This window comes from Carassius carassius, chromosome 48 (assembly GCF_963082965.1).
Source record: "Carassius carassius chromosome 48, fCarCar2.1, whole genome shotgun sequence".
NCBI classification, from domain to species: Eukaryota; Metazoa; Chordata; class Actinopteri; order Cypriniformes; family Cyprinidae; genus Carassius; species Carassius carassius.
The window spans coordinates 7,265,923-7,283,453 of NC_081802.1; the positions used below are offsets into that span (position 1 = coordinate 7,265,923).

The following is a 17,531-nucleotide window of genomic DNA, read 5'->3' on the forward strand; positions in this document are numbered from 1 at the left end:
CCGCGGATGGAGTGAGAGTCATTGCGTAAGACCCATAATGGCGCTCTAGAGTGTTCTTGGGAACACAGGGATCCATTATCTCCTGTACTTTTATTATGCCTAATTAAAACGTAAGGACAATAGAGTCGTTTAGTCTTTCTGGGGCCTTCGGTGGTGGACAAAATGTCGCTTTCTGTTGCTGAAACACCAGGAGATCCACTTCACCTACTGCATTCATATTCAATGTGTGTTGTGGGATGAAAAACAACCCTACGACGTCAGAAGGTCTAATGTATTGCAACCCGATGCACTCTGAATTGCATTGTTTAAAAGCTCTAAAAGGGTCTTAATGATGCAGGAACCAGAGTTTATGTCTATCTATTAGCACAAGAGACAGAAAGCTCCTATCGGACACGGACTTGGGACGCACCTGCAAAGGGTTGCAAAAATAGCCCAACGGTGCACTCGTACGTCCCGCTTTGGTTCAGGTGCACTTAGGGCTCTTTAGTGAACTTACTTTTGCTGCATTGCGCATTTCAGGAGCCAATTATTGTCTCGAGAAGCGCTCCGTGAGACTTGTGTGCTAGTTCCAGTCGACTGTAAATACGCAGGTGGCAAACTCTTGTTAAAACGGGAGGAAAAGCAGAGGTGAAATTGGTTTGTGAGAGTTGGAGTGTCCTTCACACGGCCCGGTAACTTTGAACCCCCTCTGCGCAATAACCTGCAACAACACGCAGACTTTTCATCAGAGAAAACAACTGGAGAAGAATCACGTATAAAATCCAGACCACAAAAAAAAAACTACGGTCCAGTACTAGCACATTGCAGGAGACTAGCATTCTTTAGAAATTTTCTGGGTTCAGTATAAGCTAAAGTACTTTGATATTAATGTATTCATATCACACATTTGATATTAACATATTTACATGACATTCAAAGATGATTTTATTACTATTATTATTATTATTATTATTATTATTATTATTTTGTTTCATGTTCCCATACACAATAGTTCACGTTAGTTTATAATACATTTTAGTAGAATGTATATTAAATAATAATAATAATTATTATTATTATGGAATTCTTTAAAGGAATATTCTGGGATAGTATAAGTTAGGATAGCATTTTAATATATATTTTATATATTATATTTTAATATATATATGGTATTATTGAAAGATTATGGCATGTAATAAAGTTTACACATTCTCTAATATATTTTAATATAAATATTCAAAGAATTGATTAATGTCAATATTTCTGAACACACATATATAATATTACATACAAATAGTGTTATATAAGAATAATTAATATATAATATGCAAATATAATAATAATAATAATAATAATAATAATATACACAAATAACATTATTATTATTATTATTATTATTGCTATTATTATTATTGCTTGCGATGGTGCATATAATTGCCATGTAATATAATTAATATTTTTAATTACTATTTTTATTATTTCATTATTATAATTGTCATTTAATGTATACTTATATTTTTTAAGTTTAATATTTTTTTAATGTTTTTTGTCATATATTTCAATTCAATTAATATTAAAACATGTTTATAAAAATGATGATAATAATAATAATAATAATAATAATAATAAATACTATGAAATCATAAATTAAGTGATAATACACACACAGAGCCATGTTTCATAAAATTTGATTATATATATATATATGTTAAAAAGTATGAAAATGAACATGACTTCATTGAAAATACCTTAACCTTTTGTGTGTGAAGTAATATCCAATTGTACTTTGCTGCAATGAGAACATAACACTGTACACCTTAAAACCACTGTATATGTTTGTATATATATATATATATAAAGCTTTACAGCTCAAATAATACAGAATAATTATGTAAGTGCTTATACACTTCACATTTACGCATTTAAAACATCTAGGCACTTGCAGCAAAGGTCAATTGGACCTACTTTTGATGTATTTAAATGCAGAAATGTGCGCTTACAATAGAAGTGAACTGGGACCATTTTTGAAGGATTTGAATGCAGAATTGAGCTGTCAATGTACTGTTTTAAGCTTTCTGAATGCTACTAGCACAAATTCTACCTTGACAGGAGTATAAAGTGACCCACTTGCAGGGAAATATGAAATGGGACGAGCTGACAAGATCATTTGTTCCCATTTAATTTAGCTGGGATGCAAATGATGTGCAAGATAAACAGCCTGAGGCAGTGTCACTACTATCACCATCATCTAGGAGAAAAAAACAGAGCTCCATGCAGACCCAGATGATAAACAAGCAGCAGCAAATGTGTCTTGTAAACACGCAGCTGACATGTGGATATCAGAGACACTGGATGGAGGTTTATGGTTGGGAACGGTCTTTCAGCACCATGGACAGCATCTGATTTTGCTGACGTATACAAAAATACAGCCATCAGTACTTGAGGGACACTCAGAATAAAATGAATTGATAAATAAATAAACAGAAGGCTTTCAGCAGCTACTCTGTTTTGAAGTGCAACACACACATAACTCTGACACATAACTCTAGTTTAGCTTGCTGCCGGCAGTTGGCTTGGAAATGTTCTTGGTCGTTCGTCTTCATTAGCGTTTACAGTGAGCAACACAAATATGCAAACATCCGTGCCAAACTTTGTGTTTGGTTAATCATCCTAACTAGACACCGGATAAGAACAGGAAAACAGTAGCCCAGAATTATAAGGAAACAGTCCTCCAGCGATGTTTATCCACACACCAAAAGTATGTTGTTATATAAGAAATATTTTAATAGCATAATAAATGAATAAATAATACCATATATATATATATATATATATATATATATATATATATATATATATAATTTTTATTATTATTATAATGTAGCACCATATTATACAAATTTAATAACTAGAATTTAAATAAAAATAATTAAGAGCAATTAAACTTATAAATTACCAACAAATCAATTATCAACAAATTTCAATTTATATAACTTACTACGCATAGTAAAAATAATCAAATTTTATTAAGATATTTGTAAAAATCCTTTAAATTATTAAATATAATATAATAATATGATGTGCAGTATTGTATAATAATACTGTACAAAACAATAATTATGTAATCTAATATTACATATACTATTTTCCAAATGTTTTGAATTTCAAATAAAAATATTATTTATCATTTATATATTGCATTTATATTTATATACATTTATATATTACATATATATTGTAAGATGTTTATGAACTTTAAATATTGCTATAGCAACTATTCCTTTTTAGACAAACAGACAAGACAGGCAAACAGTCAACAGCAGACAGCAAACTTGATTAAACTGCACATAGATATTAATACAGTCATTATTATTCAAGGAGAACAAGCCCATATGGTAATCTGAGACTCAATATGCAAACTCAACTCTCAAACCCTTTTCCTAAACAGAGAATTCTGCTACCTTCCACATCAAATAAAAAAGAAGCAACCAGAGCAACCAGAATGTTTCCTCATGAGAAAATGTGAGGGTCAAAGAGCAGGTGAGGGAAAAAAAAACACACATTTGCAACAAAGCTGCTTTTACTGAAAGTACTGTACTGAAAGTACTGTAGCCTAACATAAAAATCAGGATACAATATTTAAAAGTTGTAAATATTGTAAATCTTAAAAAAGAAATATTGTAAATAATAAAGAAAATCATATAATTGACTTATTATATAATTATAATGTATTGCATAATTGTACAAAAATGTACAATATATTTTTAAATTAATGAAATGAAATAAAATCTGTATTTTTTTTAATTAACAGTAAAGTGGAATACATAAAAATATTTAATATTATATATATATAATAATATTTTTTATTGAATATTCTACATTTTGTTTTACATTTATTAAAGCTTCAAATTCAAAATATCAAATTTAAAATCTTCCATACAATAATGTTGCATAAAAAACTGATCAAAATTTAAGCTGTTATTGAGACAAAATAGCAAAGTCTGAATTATGAACAAACCAGAGTGAGAATTATTTAAAATAATTAATTCGTAAATTATAAGTATGTTCAAGTTTAATTAATATTTTACATATTTCATCATGTTACATATAATATAGTACTTCATTATTACAAATTATAATATGTAAATATTCAATTAACATATATTTAGTTTATTCAAGTATTATATAATTGATATTATATACATATAAAAATATTTAATTTTAAACTTAAAATATTTTTAATAATCAACAATTTTTATAAATATTTAGATTTGAATTACACATTTTACAAAGCTATTGTATGATTTAGATGAGTGTGTGGTTCATATACTGTTTTTGCAATGTTTTTCTATTATTTTTTTCAATTCAGTTCGTAATCATTACAACATGTAAAAGAGCAACCAGCAAATTCTTCTAAATTTCTTGGAAGAAAGTCACACTTTTGGGTAAACTGTCCTTTAAATAGCAAAGACTGTCCTCATTGTTCCAGTAGGAATGAAAAATCATTTGATCTGGGAGTCATTCTAATCTGATTTTAACAAAAATTAGCCGACGTGTTCACTTAACGGTGAAAGGTTTGGTTAAAAGCAAATTTGGAGGTGACATATTAATTGAGTTCACGCTGATATACTTACAGGTTATGTGTTCGGAATGTAGCAATTATTCTAAAGACGTTGGTTTTATAGCACCATTAAGAAAGCCACAAAAGATGTCTATCAATAAACCGGCTAAATAAATGTGCACCGACCAGTCGTTTATAAATTTACATTGAGCATTAAAACATAAGCATTAGCCATAATTCAAACCAAACAAGCATAATTAGAAATACTTCAACCTCCAAATCCAATTATCACTCAGGCACTGTGGGAAAAGCGGCCAGGAATTGTTTGTGCCTGCAATAATTCAGTCAATACTCTTTTGATTATGTATCATCCTCGACACGTGCGCAGCATTTTTATCGACAATGATAAATCTCTAAAATAAGCACATTTTGGTTCTCGACAGCTTTCATGTCCGTTCTCTGAGAGATTCAAAAGACGGCAGAAAGCGACACGCCGCCGTCCTGTCAGTTCAAAAGGACATTAGTGCAAAGCTCTCGCACATCGATTCTGCGCTCCTGCCAGCGTAAACAGTCGATCGATGGCATGTTATGAATGTGCTATTTATCAGATTAAGCCTAAAGGGAGTTTTCGGATGATAATATCTATCACTTTTGTCTCGAAGACCCTCGAGATGGATTACTGCTCTTAACTTAGCATGTACAGCTGAATACATCAATACAAGGAGTCTGAATGGTACTTGTGGTTCAAGAGGTGGAAAGGAACGAGCTGAGGTTCCGCGAAATGCAAAGGTCAGAGACTAGAAATAATGTTACACAGAGAAATTTCTCACAGATGTAGCTTTGAGCTGGGCACTTCAACTCAGGTCGCTCCAAAGGGCCTTTTACCTTGTGCGTTTCTGTGCATTTTGGTGTATGTGGCGGTGTTCAAGTCAGATAAATAACAGTCTTTTAGGTGATTTTTTTTTTTAATCAGACAGCACTAACACACAGACGGGCAACAACACATTGCACCTTTATTATGCAAAGTCTATGCTTGTGATAGATAAATAAGTAAACAAACAAACAAACATAAAAATGACAGTCTGTTACACTGTAAAAAGTAATATGTTGAGTTTACTTAATTCAACTGTGCAAAGTTGTTGCCTTAAAACAATAAAGTACTTTGTAAATTACTTTAATTAAGTGTAATTTAAATCTCTGCTAATATATTAAAAGTATTCCTTTTGAGTTCAGTTTACTTAAACCATTTAAGTTTTCTTAATTGAATCTGTGATCTGAGGAACATTACTACTCAGAATTACTGTCTCCCAGAGTGCATTGCGGCATGAATAAATTATCCATTTGCTTTGATTTACAGTTGTTGTTTTTATTTAGCAATTTTATTTGCTGTCTTGTGTCGGTAGTAGCATAACAAAAAGAGCAAATAAAATGGTTATTGTTACAATTAATAAAAATAAATGATATTGAATTGTTACCATCGTTGTGATTCCTGTGCTGATTGTTGAAGTCTGTGTTTGTCTTCAGCATATTACCACAAATTTGAAAGGACTATGTTAATCTAAAAAAAAGCTTCTCAGGAAAATTCATGAAAAACAATGAAATTGTAAAAGATCACTAATAAACCACACTGATGATTTAATTCAAAGATAGATCACTTTCTAAAACAATCTATGTTTTACTGTTGCTCCCTTGAAATCAAATAACTTCAATTTCATGTTGCATTGCTGTATTAATAGGAAGAAAATTATAAGGATCCAAACAAAGTTCCAAATGCCCAACCAAACAGAACACTAATCACTGATAAAAACATTAATAAAAACATTAATAAAAACACACACATTTTAGGAAAATCATTTATGAAGTCAGCTTTTGTGATGTTCTCCCAAATAGTTCAGTTGTATTGAAAATTCAACATTCAGCGACTTTGGGAGACAAGTGAATGCAACTAGTGAAAGATAACTGCACACATGGAGGAAATTAGTGAAAAATCTATTAACACTCTTTTTCTTTTCTTCTTCTTCTGTTGTTATGTTGCACAGAAGCAACATAGTGCTCTGTTGCCAACAACTAAGTTAAGATAACTAAATATATCTAAGTGGAACAAACCTTTAATCCAACAAACTAGATGCTCTTAAGTACCGTTTACAAAAGTTGTTTAGTTGAACTATTGCATCCACCTGAAAGTTCACATAACAGTGTAATTAAGTAAATTCAACAAATTTGTATTATAGGTTTACTTGCTTTTCTTAAGGAGATTCAATGATTACTTTTTACAGTGTAGTGGCAAGACACATAATAAATAAATAAAAATAAATAAATAAATGTCAATGGTATTAAATTGCTTAAAATAGATACATTAATTTATTTCTCTATATTAATGAATATAATAATTAATATAATTAAATAAAACAGTATTGTGAATGACCCATTAAATTACAATACAAAGTAGGTTAAAACAAAATAAAATAAAACAACATACAATTGCATGACATTGCATTAAAGAAACACATATACAAACATACAATTATATGAGTGCATGACACATTACAATTAAATAAATTGTATACAAGACCATGACATTAAATCATAAAAAAAACTTAATTTCTGACACATTAATTAAAATAAAAAAGGATAAAAAAAAATTATCCTTTTAAAAATTTTAAATAAGTGCATTATATTAAATCACTATCAATAAATAAGTTTAACAAAACAATAAATAAATAAATAAATAAATACAAATAAACCATTTAAATTAAATTAAAATTAAACACTAATTGAAGAACCAGCTGCCAAATGTGTAAAGTAGCGAATTTTTGTTGCAGTGCCAGGTGATTCTTTGCATAAGTATCTCACATAAAGAGTTATGATGCTATCATACCTTTATATAAGCTACTTAAATACACAGTTTCTGTGAAACTTCCCAAATATTGCTTTAACAAGAGGTGGCTTAACACAGATTTCTAAAAAGCTAGAGTTGAAAGTACAGTGATTTTATATTCTGATATTGAACTGAAGGAGTCCAGCAGGTCAAACATGTCCGGTAAGCTTGTGAGAGGATCAGCAAAGGTAATAAAAGTGTATCATTGGGGTGCAAAGTGAGATTTTGTGTTCAGTTTCCCTCGGTACAGTGGCCTTGTTATGCAATGCTACTGCTATCGCTAGAAGTGACAAGGCCTGTCAGATACTGCGCTGTAAAGGTAAAAACAATACAGTATTTGTCACAGCAATACTGCCATAGGTGAAAAGTACAGAGTCTGGACCAAACGCCATCAGCTGATTTGTCCTGTAATTCTGAACGCTGTACTGATTCTGACACAAATAAAAAACATTCTCAGGTCGTTCACCTGTTTATTTTAATGTAATAACAGTTCAGGTAAAAATGACGTGTTAATGTGCAGAAAATACATTAATATATCACTGTCATAATTTTGCACGTCAGTGAGTAGAAGCTGAACGGCACGGCGAAGGTAATTATTGAGCATAATGGTTTTTCAAGGCATCTGATTCAAACTAGTCAATGAGAATTCATCATAGACTCAATTAGAAAACTAAGCAAAACATGGATGAATTCAACTTAAAAATTATTTCTATATTTAACATATACAACAACTGGCACGAATAATATTGCAGTAATATTTGCAGCACTTTACAGCAGGTAAAATTAAATAATCACACCTTAAAATGCTGCAAACAAACAAACAAAGAGATAGTAACAGTTTGTGCATACATATGACACATTAAAATAAAGTAAAATAAAATTATAAAATAAAACTGGTATAAAAGCGCATGACATTAAATTGCTAATTAATATAAATAAATACAATATGCACATACATGACATATTAAAACAAAATAAGATTAAAAAAATTTAATTGCTGTAAATAAAATAAAAGTAAAAAATTAACACATTTTTAATAAAGTGTACACAATTAAATTGCAATAAATAAAATTACCTGCATGAAACACAAATAAGTTTAAATCAAAAATGAAACAAAAGTATAAATAAATACAGTATGCATGTAATGCATGGCATTAAAAGTTTAAATAAAATGTAAAATAGTATCAAAATCAATGACATGCATACACAAATAATGTACCTGACACAAATAAACTACCACAATTAAATAAAAAAAGAATGATTGTAATTTACTGTAAACATTGATCTTGCAGCACTATTTTAGTACATTTAGACCATGGTTAAACCATGGCTTGCAGCTGGTTAGTGGATAATAAAGATTTTGTCACTGAAATACTGTGGCAAACTGAATTCACTCCTAAACTAACTACTGATTTGCCTTTTTGCTTTTTGAATTTGAGGGATTCACCTTTACAAAGTATTGTTTTGTCATTTGGCATAAGCAGGCACTGCAGACGTGGTTGTGGATCTATAACAGAGTCTATTAAGTGTTCATAGGATTTATAGCCCCTTGGTTTATAGTCAATAGAGCTGTGTCTTTATTAGTCAGGCCGAGTTGTTGTTTTGGCCTCTACTACTGGGCCTGAAAGACTTACGACAGGAAACCACCAAAGCGCATTCAGGGAACCGAGCGTGGGACTGCCAGACCATTTTAACCTGCTGGATACAGACTCACACACACTTACTCGCATAAAATCATTTGACATTATTAACACATGCTGGGCTTTTTTCTCTCTAATTTCCATATTGCGAAATTTGCTTCTTGCAGAACACTGAATGTGTAATTCGTCAATACATTATGTCTAAATAAAGGCTGAAATCTGATCTATGTGGTCTGCTATATCGTACTGATGTGGAGTCAATAAATTAGATTTAAAAAGCGATTTTTCTTATTTAACCATGCAGCCAACAGCTCTCCCTGAAGACTTTTCTCAGCTCATATTCTGAGTGCCTTCATATGAACATCCTCAAGATATACTGTAGATTAACGGTAATATTTGAACGTGAACTAAAACCTCACTTGACAACATGCTCTGACTGTGAAAACAAGCCTTCAAGGAAAATGGTGACATATACATTTAATACTAAAATACATTCTCACATATACATTCATATAGTCATTTTTTTTTAAATACCTACATTTCTCCTTCAGTTTTGATGTCAAATCATCCACAGATATTTACATGAGAAATGCAAACAATGAAAAATGTCATATTGTCAGTAAAGATGTGTAAGCAATTGCAAAAAATGCAGATAAACATGTCTAGTGGTTTTAACTTCACTATAAAAACTAATGATCTGTATAATAAAATAAACTATAATAAAAGCAGTTTGACTATATTTGTATTTCAGGCTTGCAAGTATCAAATCTTATTTGTAATTCTACACATTTGAACTAGAGAGTAGCGATTACTTACAAATCAATTGAAAACCGATGGGCACGTTTACATTTACATGTACATTAATACACTATCAAAATTACTAATTACTATAAAAAAAAGAAAAAAAAGCGGTCTGTATAATGTCAAGTCAAGTCACCTTTATTTATATAGCGCTTTAAACAAAATACATTGCGTCAAAGCAACTGAACAACATTCATTAGGAACATTCATTGTTCAGTTTAAATAGTGTCTGTGCATTTATTATTATTAATGTGTGCGCATTATTTTGAGCTGCGGGCCTCAAATCTTCATTTTTACTACACATTTGGACTTGCATGTACCATTTACTCACAATCCAGCTCTACAAGAATACAACCATACAAGAAACATGTTTGCACCAATTATAACAATTAATTGCGGTTTTGATGTGAAAACAGATATGTGCACAATAAATAAAAATCCTGAAAAAAGTAAAAAAATAATAAAATAAAAAAATAAAAACCCCGAATAGAATTGTTGATCAGATTTGTGGAAACTGTTTATAACTTCCACCAGACAGAACAATATATTGTTGCGTTAAGCAGAATTGGTGCAAGAATTAATCTTGCTTAATCAATGCAATCAAACCTTGCAAAAGCGTTTTAATCTAACCCGATCTCATGAAAGTGCGTATAAATATTACGGCAAATAAAAACAAAAACTTGTGGTATTGATACGCATAAATGGACTTTGGCATGCATATGCTACGGATGGGTAGATTTAGGGTTGTGAAAATTGCTCAAAAATACTCCATTTATGTTCCACAGACAAATACAACAACAAACAGGTTTGGAATGACTGAATTTTTGCCTGAGCCAATATGTTAATGATGACATTTGAACGAAACCAAACCTAGGCACGCAACAAAACCGGAGTGTGTCGGTGCGCATTGACAGCTGCATACGAGTGTGTTTGAGTGCATTTGTGTCTGTGTAGAAGTAGTGACAGTACTGATGGGAATCTAAAAGACCCCCTGTTGTTCTTCTCCAAGTTAAAAGCATCACATCACAGCACTTTCGCCTTTGAGAATCATCCAGCGTAAAGATGCTTCATACAGGTATGGACATCTGCTTTTATTTCATCCCTTCAATATTCATGGCATACTTGACAGCTAAAGCTATCAGACTGGAGAAAGTAAGGAATGTTATCAAGAGTAAGCGAACGCGTCGGAGTTGTACGCGAGTGTGGGAGTCAAGTGCAAATGCAGGTATGGAAGTAGGACTGTGTGTCCTGTGCTTTCTGCAGCTCTTGTAGTCTATAGCCTGCATTGCTTTATTCACATTTTATCATACGGAAAGCATTACGTCCAAAGGGCACAAACAAAGGCAAAAATGCTTTCATGGGAACATGACAACAACAAATGCACTTCGATAAACACTGGTCTCCATCCTGGTCATCAACAACGAGCTCAAATTGCCATTGCAAAAACAATAAACTCAAGTACCACACATAAGTTGCAACAGTGCAGAGACACTTTGTTTCTCCAAAATCACCTGGCACCCAATGTAGGGCTCAATCCTTCAGAGGAATAACTGATTTAGCAGACAAATGACAATTTCAGCACATAAGACTCCAGAAAACCACTTTCTCTCAGCTCATCTTATGACAGATGGCAAAAAGAGACACAAAAGTAGACTGTGTTCTTTTATATCTTGTTATATCCCACAAACTTTTTTTTCATTATGGCATTATCTGTATTATTTTTGCACCCTATTGTCATTATTACTAGAATGCAAATGTGATTCACATTGCAGCAGCAAGAAAAAATATTAAATTACTAAAATGTATATACTGTACTGTAGATAGATAGATCTAGTGGTTTGAAGGATAGTGGCACAGATTGGTCAATAATCTCAATTACAACAAATTAGTATTTTGGGGCTCAATTTTGATCGTTAAATAGTCTTTTAATGACATCTAATGATTCTTGCTCTAAATATGCATGACAGCTTTTTTTTGTATATGAACTATTGTTAGACTGAACAACATTTTAGTGGTTGTCTTATGTAAATCATGGTAAAAATTTATGGAATATAGTATTTGGTAGCATTTGTTGTTGGACAGCCTGCAGCCTACTTTTTTTTCTTTCTTTAAAGAATCATATCACATATATGGATCCAAATATAGACTCTGGATTTCAAGATTTAGAGTAATTAGCTGTGGCTTTCTTGGACAGCTGTATGATGTGCCATCGAATTTTTAAATACAGCAACTTTAAAGGATCCAGAAATATGATGGACATAAATTAGGCACCAGAAATATGACTAGAAATATCAATTAGGCAATAGCCGTGAAAACTTACTGAAGTACATAATCCTCTGGTGCATGAAGACGCCCATGAGCGGCGAGTTAAAACTCCTCCTTAGTGAAGTCTGTCTCCATAAATCTAAAGGATCAAAGGATCCCTCTCTGTGATAGAGGCAGACAATTTTACTCTCGCTAATGGGTTAGAAACACAACAGCAACCATCTCCAAGACTACAATCATCCATTAGCATCGAAACCGAAGGTTCTCATACACCAGTCCCTTGCCAAGTAATGATTTCCTTCACAAACAGAAACATCTGAGCATTTGCAGTAATGAATTGCCACTTTCTGCAAAAATGTGACAACAATTTTTTTTTTTTTTTTTTAATTGTTTAGATGTTTTTAAATTAGTTCATGGATGTGTGTGTGTGTGTGTGTGTGTGTACATAAAGATTTTTGTAAAGTTTCAGACATAAAACAAAACAAACAAAAAAAACGTTGGGTCAAATATGGATTAACCCAACTTTTGGGTTAAACATTTAATAAAAAATGAAAATTAAATAATAATAATACTAATACTACTAAAAGTAATAGCAATAGCATTTTTTAGTGTAAATAAAAATATATATATTCTTTTTTTCTAGCAATAAACAAATAAATATAACATAATAGTTTTTTCCAAGTTTCAGGCATGTTTAAATACAGTTTAACACATACTAGTGAATTTGCAATTCTCTAGCATGACACATTAAATAATTATCAAATGTAGATGTTTAGAATGTATTTATTCCAAACTATTAATAAAAAAAATTAAGATTTCAACAGTTACCAAATGCAGTGTAAATACAGTTTAAAATTTATTTGTGATTTTCTATCATTAAACATAACATAAGTAATATATATATATATATATATATATATATATATATATATATATATATTACTTATTTCTTGTTTTATCAGGACTGTCATTTAGAATAAAAAAGGACACACTTTATTATTATTTTATTAAATGTAAGGTTTATTTAGTAATAAACAATATAGCCTAGATCTTGGAACCAAAGATTTCAAGGAAAAGGAGACACACATGGGTCTTGACATCTTGCTTCTTGAGTCCACGGTTGGGTCTGTGCTTCTTTTAACATCTGAATGATTTTAATCTCAATCTGACTTGAGCAACTGGAGGTCAAGGATTGCATCATTGACAGGTGAGCCTGGCATTTGCTCATACGTCCTAAATAGAAGCGATACTGTGAAATTATGCATGACTGTTTGAGGAATGGGAAATGCATTTCATTCTACAACATGCGATCCTTTGCATTGTACCAGATTTTAAATCTTGTTCTGCAGTAAACACAATAACAAACTAGACAGAAGAGGGAATAAACATCACGCTTAGCTTTCAGCAGGTGCATGAACGCAGGCTGAAGAGGATCCTTGAAGAGCTGGCAGCTCAGTTGACTGACAGTACTGTAGGAGACCCTCAGGCTACACAACCCAAAGTTCAGCTAAGATGACCATGAACAAAACACACACACACTCTAACATATTGAATTCTTGCACAACACTGTATTTTTTTTTGTGCCTCAATAGCAAAAACAGTGTTAGATTAGATTTTTTTTTTTTTTCATGGTTCAAACAGTCATTTTGATTTATTTTAAAGGATTGTTGAAGGCATGGCCAAATCTTGAATCAGTGTTAACAGAAGTAACAAAATGACTGATTAAAATATAGAATTTATTATATATATATATATATATATATATATATATATATAAAATAATTTAAACGTATTTACAATATATACTAAATATAAGTTATGTATTTGTATGTGCATGTTTGTATGTATAATACTGAACATTCTTATTATATTGTGATGATGCATATAAATGAACTTGTACAATATACCAAAACCAATAAATGATTAAATATCATTTAGTGAATACTGTACAAATATCTTTATTTGTTTACTTATTCTATCTATCTATCTATCTATCTATCTATCTATCTATCTGTCCATCCACACATACAGGTAAATATTGCAATTTCTTACAATATTCTGTGATATTGATTCACACAAAAAATTTGAACAACAAATAAATAAGATTAAATATAATTATTTAGTAAAAATTATACAAATACTTACATTTGTGAAACATTTTATTAAATTAAATCGTTTGAAAGGAAATTATACTATACTATTATAGACGTAAATATTGCAGTTCATTACTATACAGTATTTTTTGATACGGATCCATATAAATGTATCAATAATAAATGATTAAATATCATTAAGTCAGTATTGTACAAATACCTTTAAAGTTGCATCTGAATTTACCAGATGCTTTTTAGTAAAATGTTTACACTCCATAAAAAAGTTACAAATAAAAATGTATCTAATACAGCAGCTGTTTTTAATTCATGAACGGTCTATGTTCTACAAACATTAAACGCTACATCCTAATGATAAATATTCAGTCCTGACGCTAAGGCAGATGTGCTAACAATGTGTTCTCAAAAATAATTCGTCCAACTTCCCATTAAATTGAGCTCATTTTAAAATCTTAATGAATGCTTAATGAATATGACCGAACCGCGGTAAATGGATCCAAACTGCCATAACAGAAACCAAGCACAAGAGGAGAGCATTTCTCAAGCCAACACGTCTTTCACAACAGAGTCATGAGTCAAGTCTTGAACCAATATGAAAAATTTTATGCAGCTATGACATTTAACAACTGCCTATCCCAAGGAAACCACATTCATAACCAGCCCAGCAGTCCAGATTGCTATCACCCACAAACCTGATTCCAAAATCTTCATTCTTTACATAAATGTACATCTTTTTAGCCAAAGATTGTTTCCAGAATCACACAGAGGAATCAGAGCCAAAATTAACACCTGAACCACAACGTCACCTGATTCTACTTATAATAAATCTAGCTGCGAAACTGTATCCAAACAATGAAGCAGTTTAGCTGAAGATAAACTCTTAAAAAAACAGGCACAATGACATGAAGGTCAGATATCGAAAATAGAATGCAAACTTTTTGCATTCAACATGACATATTTCCATCCGATAGATTGATAGATCACCCAAAAGAAAATATCTAGCCAACATTACACTGACAGAGACACATTTACCACACTATTCAGTCTATAGGCCATTAGTGTTTTTGGTTCGCTGTAATGGAGCCCTTAGGGAGCTGCACTTGTTGCGGTGCTTGATTTGTTTAGGGTAACCACATTTTGTCAACGGTTTATTGAATGTCTACTCAATAAACTTGGTAACACACCATCGCTTTGTAACAAACCCCACATGAAATGTTCATTTCAACATGGACAGTAAATCTATTTTCATTTGCAAACCAATCCTTGTGGTATGTTGAGCTTTTTATGTAAAAAACCAAACCAAAATCCATTATTCATATTCTAAAGCATTGTAGCTCACAAATTAGGCAAAAAATGATCAGATACGTGGCCAGTTGGCACTTTTACAGCAAGTTATATTTAATGTTTTCGAAGCTATCGGAATCACCATCTGGTCTATCAAACTAAAAATGAGAGTCCAAAAAGTGGCTAGTCAATGTAATTTTGGCAGTTTTAGGTATGAAGTCATTAAATGATGAATCATTCAGTTGCATTTGCTATTAACCTAAACCGTTATGGTTCTGCTAAATGCAGCCCTGCCATTTAAACCGCATCTGATGGATCAGTGTAACACATACACACTTCCATTATTTCTAATAACACAAATATGACACTGCATTTAAAAGCCATCAGGGAGTCAGTAGCAGAGGCTTTTATGAAAAATGACACTGACACCCCAGTTAAATCATCTACTGTTACAAATAAAGGTGAATGAAAAATAGGTTTACAGCGTCTACGTTCCACAAAGAACTTGCATTAAGAACCTGCATTAGTTCAAACTTGGATGCTATTTCTAGTCTTCTTTTCTATTTCAAGCCTTATAACTGAATTTTGCAAGTTTCCTTTATCCGACACACCCAGTTCAGGTCTTGCAGCCTCTATTAATGATCTAATGAAGAGAATCAGGTGTGTTAAACAAGGTTGACATCCCCATGTGTTCTCCAGAAACTGAAAAACTCAATTTCATCACGCAGCCGCAAGCATTCTTGTCATCTCCAAAGAATGATGTGGTCCTTAAGGGCATGAAAGAAGGTTCTTGATTAAAAAATAAAATAATTGTGTATATATATAATAACAAGAAAATGGTGTAAGAGCCATCAAGAACCTTCATTTTTTAAGAGTCTACATTTGAAAGGTAAAGAAACACTCAATACAGGTTGAAGACAACTTTAACAAATGGTTAAAAGTCATTTTCTTCAACTTCTACAAATAATGAAGTCACTTAACTGGTTATTGATTTAGTCTGTCAGCCAGACGCTCTCTCTGTGTCATGTCAAGTTATATAAAAGTAAGTTAAAAAAAGATAAAGACAGTTACTAAGCCATAGACAGACAGACAGGCAGAGATAGATAGATAGATAGATAGATAGATAGATAGATAGATAGATAGATAGATAGATAGATAGATAGATAGATAGCCTACTTCCCAACAAACACAAAAGTTTTATCTTAATAGGCTATTAAACGTAAATACGATACTTATTAATACTTCAACAATAGCATGTTAATACATGCAAACAGATAATACATAAATGCGTTATAGCGGAGTTTGCTATGTCTTACCTTGCTCAGCCCCAGCCACAGTCAGTGTTTTAACTAGCAGAATTAATCCCGACATGCTCAGAAATGCCAAAATAAAGTCGGACATCGTGGCTGGATGTAGTCCCGAGCAGATCCGCTATCCGCCAGCGCCGATGATGATGATGCCCAAGTTGAGTGTGAGCGAAGCCGGTCTCAAGTCCCGCAGCGCTCCGCTCCGCAGCGCAGCTCCTCCCGCAGGTGTGTGTGTGTGTGTGTGTGTGTGTGTGACTGTACGGACAGAACGGACTACGTGCGCCTCAGCTTGAGGATAACGAGGTAGGATGGGAGTGTGTGTGTGAGAGAGAGAGAGAGAGAGAGAGAGAGAGAGAGAGAGAGAGAGCACTGAATAATGAGAAATGAGATTATGCATGTGGTGAACACTCACGTGAGTGATAGACCGATAGAAATACAAGACTATAGATAGATAGATAGATAGATAGATAGATAGATAGATAGATAGATAGATAGATAGATAGATAGATAGATAGATAGATAGACAGACAGACAGACAGACAGAACTAGTACTAACTAATCAGTCTGGTGAATATGAACTGGTGTGTGAGTGAATGACTGAAAGACAGTTCTGAAATCATTGTTTAAATTACTCATAATTGAAATCTACAGCTTGTTCTCCCATGACTGGTGCTAGAAGTGAGTTCAATGTACATAAAACACCAT

The 17,531-nt window shown here is 32.0% G+C and overlaps 1 protein-coding gene across 1 annotated transcript in view; it reads right to left on the reverse strand.

Moving 5' to 3' along the window:
- The window catches only part of LOC132131111 (low-density lipoprotein receptor-related protein 1B-like), a 238,602-nt gene extending 221,560 nt beyond the window's left edge, over window positions 1-17,042 (reverse strand). Inside the window, exon 1 of the mRNA XM_059543053.1 lies at window positions 16,836-17,042. Within this exon, the coding sequence (XP_059399036.1) occupies window positions 16,836-16,920 (85 nt within the window). The 5' untranslated portion in view covers window positions 16,921-17,042. The remainder of the gene's footprint in view (window positions 1-16,835) is intronic.
- Between the last annotated feature and the right edge of the window lie 489 nt (window positions 17,043-17,531).